Source organism: Cucurbita moschata, unplaced genomic scaffold (assembly GCF_002738365.1).
Source record: "Cucurbita moschata cultivar Rifu unplaced genomic scaffold, Cmos_1.0 Cmo_Scf00003, whole genome shotgun sequence".
In the NCBI taxonomy this organism is placed as follows: domain Eukaryota; kingdom Viridiplantae; phylum Streptophyta; class Magnoliopsida; order Cucurbitales; family Cucurbitaceae; genus Cucurbita; species Cucurbita moschata.
In genome coordinates, this window is record NW_019268519.1 from 4671203 (window position 1) to 4677328 (window position 6126).

Below are 6126 nucleotides of genomic sequence, written 5' to 3' on the forward strand. Positions count from 1 at the left end.
TTTTTTTTTTTTTTTTTTTTTTTTTTTTTTTTTTTTTTTTTTTTTTTTTTTTTTTTTTTTTTTTTTTTTGTTGCAATATCTGTTTGAGATATCAGATCTGCTTGTGATCATCTTGTCTTACTATTGATTTGATTACGACGACAGTGGATGTTTGGCAGACTACCATATACCTGCCTCTAACTGTGGCTTCTTTTTATATTTATACAGTTTCGTCAATTAAGTTCATTTGATGCACCAATTTGTAACCACCGGGGGTTCTTGGGCATTTCCCTTCTTTTATAATTTTCACCAGCCAATGAAAAGTATCTTATTTCCTTCTTCCTCCAAAAAGAAAAATAAAATTATAGGGAAGTTCTAATACTTCGAAAGGGTTAGTAGATCATCATATAAGTAGAATCTTACGTATTTGAATTGTGAGACGGTTGATTTCTCAGTGCTAGAAATGAATCCAAATTTGAAAGACCATGCTAGGTACTTCGGGGGTGTAAGACTTGATTAAGTATCTGGGTCTGTTGCTATGACAAGTCTTCTATTGACTAGTGTCCAGACTACCAATCTATGATGTACTGGTGGGGGTGGAAGCTGGCAAGCAATATGACTTACTACCCTCATTATTAGTATCACATGTATTTAACATCTAGGTGATAGCTTATAGTGGTAAAGGTGGTGGGAATTTGGATGCTCTTTTTATTTCGTGGTATGATGTGCTGAGTTTCTAATATCATCTTCAGAATGTTGAGACAAGAGAGAAAAAGGTCAGCAGACCTCTTGCCATGTGGGCATTTTCCTTTGATGGTTGAAGAAAATGGTGAGGATGAAATCTAACTTCAAGAGTTGGATTTTGTTTAAAGATTCTTGGATTTAACCTAGTGATCGTGGTTTTAACCCATGCCCAGCATTGCCTGCTTGGAATATTAAAAATTTGACACGGCAAACATTGGGTGGCTTGAAGATTTTGGGTAGAAAATTGATGTAATTCATGTGAGGATTAAACCATACATGAATACTTATTTTTATTGCTTTTTCATTCTCTTACTCAGTTGAAAAAAGTTGAACTTTATAAAATATAATTCCAAATTGCAAAAAATATAATTCTCAAAACCAGCTAACGGATATGGACTTCAAGGCAAGACAGTCTTCCTGATGATCGTTCCTGTAAAATACCAACCTCTTATGCATTAAAGCTTAACTTGACATTCCATCTTATCTTCTGAAACCAACACTGCTTTTGATGTGATCATACTTGGAAATTAAGTGCACAATATCTTTGCAGACCCGTTTAGCAAATATTTATCTCCCTTTCAATGTTAAGTTGTGAGTTTTTCAAATATTTTTGCAGATGCCTAATTTTTTTTGAATGTTCATCTATTTCATTGATGTGCGTTTGCATCTTTTCTGCATAATAGTTTGCTGCGGATCACTTTTTACAAGTTTGGATTGCAATTGATCTCTAATATATGTGATTTCAACATATTGAATCCCGACGAAGAAAAGAAAGAGAGTTTTTGTGGATAGTATCCATTGCAAGATCGTTTCCTAGACTTGAATATGAGCCATAGTTGTTTGCTACCCTATTCTGTAAGCTCTATCATTGGAAAAAGCTAAGGATCACTGGATTCTCATAACCATTTTTTTGACGTTTCTTTTTGGAAAAAAATTCTCTGATTTTAACCATGGGTCAATGACTCAATCTTATGGAACTGTGACAAGGAAGACCTACTTTGGTGTCCTTGGCCTAAAATAGAGAAGACCTACTTTGGAAGTGTGATAATCTGGGTCTTTTATAACCAAATATCTATTAACTGATTTACGGGAGCCTTCTGTTTTGGATGGTACTTTATGCTTCTTCCTCTAACGCTTTTTTCTTAAAAAAAGGTTGGTGCTTTCTTTGGCAGTTTTCTCATGAAGGAATTATTACTTAGTACAAGATCCAGAAGAGGCACCCCTGTATTGTTCTTTTTTTAAAATCTGGTCTTGGTCATATATTGAAGTGAAACAAAATAGATTGGTTTGGGCTTGATTGAGTGAACAAGAACTCAGAACACCCAAGGACTTTCACCACACTTTTTCTTTTTTTCTTTTTTAATTTTTACAAGAACTACTGATTGTTCATATCATTTTGAATTGTTCATTCACTTTCTCCTGTGTGTCCCAACTTTCTGACAGTCAACATGGAATCTAACCTTCATCTTTTCAGTGAGCTTTGTCTTGCTTCTATTTACATAAAAGTACTATAAACCAATCATCATTAAACAAAAAATCATTTAAACATATTTCCATTCAGAATACCGAGCTGTCTAATTACTTAGATTATTAACTAACAATAAGTTGGCTTGGATAGTCCATGATCTGCTTCGTAGGCTGCTTTTGTTGTGATTCTGATCCTATGAATCATATATTTTGTTATTGCTAGATTGAGGGGTTTGTGTTGTTTATATATTTCTTTCATTTTTTGCCATGATGCTTTATGGTGGTAGGGCTCAGTTGGGAGTGGTTTTCTTTCAGTTCTATTGTATGATAGTTTTTTTAGGGAAGGTTCAAATTTCAACTTTCTTAGACTAGAATTCAGGCGGTTATTGTTTTAAGTAGAAATGTAAAACATATTATTATTTTTTTTAAGAAGGTTGGAAATTATATAAAGCTTCACAGTGAATAAAAAATGGGAAGAACATTTTTTGAATTGAAAAGCCAGACCAGAAACGTGACATTAATCTGGAAAGAAATTGGAATCCCGTCTTCATCAAGCAAATTATTCTGAAATTTCTCAAGTACCTCTCTTTAGCCAGATACTCCACAACATGATCAATACTCCCAGCTCTGCCGAAGTTGTGCATTATTTTCTGCATTAATATGAAGTTTGAGGTTATGACTGGAATTTAAATTTGATTGGTTCAAGCATTTTTATTTTGTCCCATCTTTTAATAGGTGTCAGAGAAGCTCCCAATGCCCCATGTGTTGGCAACCTGTTAGTCTGAAGGATCCAACCAGGTTTATACTGATTCCATTTTTGTATCATCACTTTTTCATTTAAATTTGAAAGCAGATGAAGGTTGTTTATGTGAGGTTGTTCTGCAGTCAGGAGTTGCTCGAAGCAGTAGAACAAGAGAGAAGTTTTAGACTTAATCCAGTTAGAAACTCAACAATATTTCGCCATCCCACTTTTGGTGACTTTGAGTTACAGCATGTATGTATCCAATATGATATTTACCCTAAAGTCACTAAATCATGGACACCAAAATCTAAGTTGGGGAACGTTTTTTCTCAATGCAGCTGCCAGCTGGTGCTGATGATGCTGACCTTGAAGAGCGTATACTCCAACACCTAGCTGCTGCAGCTGCCATGGGACAAGCTCGCCATAGTGCTAGAAGGGAAGGCCACAGACATCGGTCAGGAATTCATGGCCGTCCCCAATTGTTGGTGTTTTCTTCCCCTCCTAATTCTTCATCGACCTCTCCACTTCCTCGTGACAATCGGGAAGGTGAAGCAGCCTCAAGAATCATGGTAGCTACTGTATCACCACCTCAACCTGCTGGAGAAGAGTCTCCACAACTCAATGCTTCAGCATCTCCCGTGCAAACTGATCAGTCTTCTCCATCAGCACCTCAATACAGTTCACGTTCTGCCAGCCAACTTGGATCTCCTTCGAGCGATAGGTATTCATTATTCATTGGATTTAATTGAAATGTGTCCATCGCATGTAGCTACATGGAATTTATCGGTCATGTATTAATATTATTGTCCCACACCGTTCTTAGGAGATCCACCAGTCAACCAGTGCCAAGTAGTCAAGATAGAGCCGGGCCATCATCAGAATTGCAATCACTCTCGGATTCACTGAAGTCTCGATTTAATGCAATGTCAATGAGGTTTGTAATATGTCTTAATGGCTTTTATTGTTTTTAGTGTAATTTTTGATTACTTTGTTCTTTCATGACCTGAGCACCTCCATTATCCTTTTCTTTTCAGATACAAAGATTCAATCGCAAAGAGCACACGAGGCTGGAAGGAGAAATTGTTCTCTCGCAATACTTCAATGTCAGATATTGGCTCTGAGGTTAGAAGAGAGGTTAATGTTGGAATAGCAACGGTATCACGCATGATGGAACGTCTTGAAACAAGAGATGCTAGAAAAAGTAGCAGTCCTGAGTCCAGTAATGTAGGGGATAACAACCCAGTTTCGGAATCAAATGATAGACGGACACCAAAGAATGGAGGAAACAATCCTTTGAGCGTCTCAAATAAAGAAGGTTCATGCCCTGCAGAATCCAGTTCAAGTTGAACATTCTCAGAATTGGCTTCACTCAAAGGCCATCTTATAAGAGGTGAATACTGCAATTGATTGTTTCCTTCTTCCATACTACAAGAAATAGCCTGTAGTAGACTGAAGTTTTAAAAAAAATGGAAAAAAAAAAAGAAAAAAGAAAGGGGAACTTCGAAATATTCACAAAAATGACTGGGCTTTAGTTTATTTTATAATTTGTTAAGAGTCAATTTAAATATTAGTCCATGTAGTAAATAGCTTATTTACTCGTAAATTGACAGTCATAGTTGGAAGAATCGCCCTGTCTAAGTCCATATTGTCCTCTTTGTGCTTCTTCTCAAGGTTTTGAAACGTGTCTACTAAGGAGAAGTTTCCATATCTTTATAAAGAACGCTTTATTCTATTCTTCCATAGATGTCATCAGGTTTAATATATAGGGGTCTCACGCTATTTGTAGAATTTATAATGTGCGCTCTTTGCTTGTGGAATAGATGACTGAACAGACGGTGGAATACAGAAAGGTAAATAGAAAGAAACTTTTGTAGACGTGTTTCTGAGTATTTCTCGTATATTTCCTTCTAGAAGGAAGAAAGTGTTCCTCTAGTTTGTAACTTTTTTTTTTTGATAATGCTCTTTTCTCCCATATCATTAAAGAGAAGATTCTTCTGAAGTGCCTAATTATCCACTAATTTGTTAGTGGGACTTTTACCAGATTTGAATCATTCATCAGGGGTTGATTGATGGCATGCTATTTTGTCTCTCTTCATGCAAGTAATTTTGATTACCTTGGTTGACTGAGCTATATCTATGGCTATGTTCGAGTTGATATCCTTTGTTCTTCTTGATGTTATCATGATAACGTCGACAGGACATTCGACTATTTAATGTCGTGTTTTATTTTAGGCTATAGAGACAATAAGCATGGGTTTGAAGAGCATCAATATTGTTATGAACTTGTATCTTTGTTTTTTGTGGATATTTTTTTCTTTCCATTTATTCCCTTTACGCTTTAACCACTCAATTAAATAAATACTGTTGTGGGGGAGAATTGGTTGACATATTCAAGTCAACTAGTGGTGTGTTAGTTAATGTAACTATTAACGACCCGTTAGGTTTAATATATATGTATAGGTTTAATATATATGTATATGTATATGTATATGTGTGTATATTAAAATAAAAATAACAAAATAAAAAAAAAGAAAAAAAAAACTGACTTGTCGTCTATCCCCTAAAATACCTCCTTCATTTAGTATTAATAATTCAACAAAAATAGAAATAGAAAGAAAATATTTTTTTGGAGGAAAAAAATGCATATAATGGAGAGATGGTTATACAATAATGGAGAGATCGAGAAGGAAGGCAGATAATGGAGAGATCGAGAAGGAAGGCAGATAATGGAGAGAGAAGGAAGGCAGATAATGGAGAGAGGGTAGGCAGAGTAAGAGATGTCATTTGAAAATTAGTAGTCAGATTTATTTTTTGAAGGCAATTATTTAGATAGTTAGAAATTTAGAAAATTATTTGTTGAATGATCAAAATTGGGTCTAAGAATAGATAGATAAGAAAGGAAGATAGGGAAAAGAAAGATCTGAAAGACATTCAAATAAAAAAAAAGAACGAAGATGGAAGATCTGTAAAACATATTCTAGATTTGGAAAACAGGATGAAAAAGAAGATCTAGATTTCGCAAACGGGATGAAAAGGAAGATCTGGAAAACATATTTAGATAAAATAAAAGATAAAAAACTAAGATTTGAGAATAGTAAAGTCAAAGAAAATTTGGGAATAGAATTAAACTTTTTAACAGATATGAGAATTAAACTATTTAAACATGGGAGTAGATACATGTATGGGAGGAAGAT

At 34.8% G+C, this 6126-nt stretch overlaps 1 protein-coding gene across 3 annotated transcripts in view; it reads left to right on the forward strand.

The window, feature by feature from the left end:
- The window catches only part of LOC111432630 (E3 ubiquitin-protein ligase RHF2A-like), a 6066-nt gene extending 1636 nt beyond the window's left edge, over window positions 1–4430 (forward strand). For 2 of the 3 annotated variants that reach the window (XM_023069585.1, XM_023069580.1), the window contains exons 4-8: window positions 2926–2988; window positions 3076–3184; window positions 3271–3653; window positions 3702–3866; window positions 3967–4430. In XM_023069585.1, coding sequence (XP_022925353.1) covers window positions 2926–2988; window positions 3076–3184; window positions 3271–3653; window positions 3702–3866; window positions 3967–4279 — 1033 coding nt within the window. In that variant the 3' untranslated portion in view covers window positions 4280–4430. The remainder of the gene's footprint in view (window positions 1–2925; window positions 2989–3075; window positions 3185–3270; window positions 3654–3701; window positions 3867–3966) is intronic. The other variant, XM_023069589.1, reaches the window with a different exon arrangement.
- The last annotated feature ends 1696 nt before the right edge of the window (window positions 4431–6126 follow it).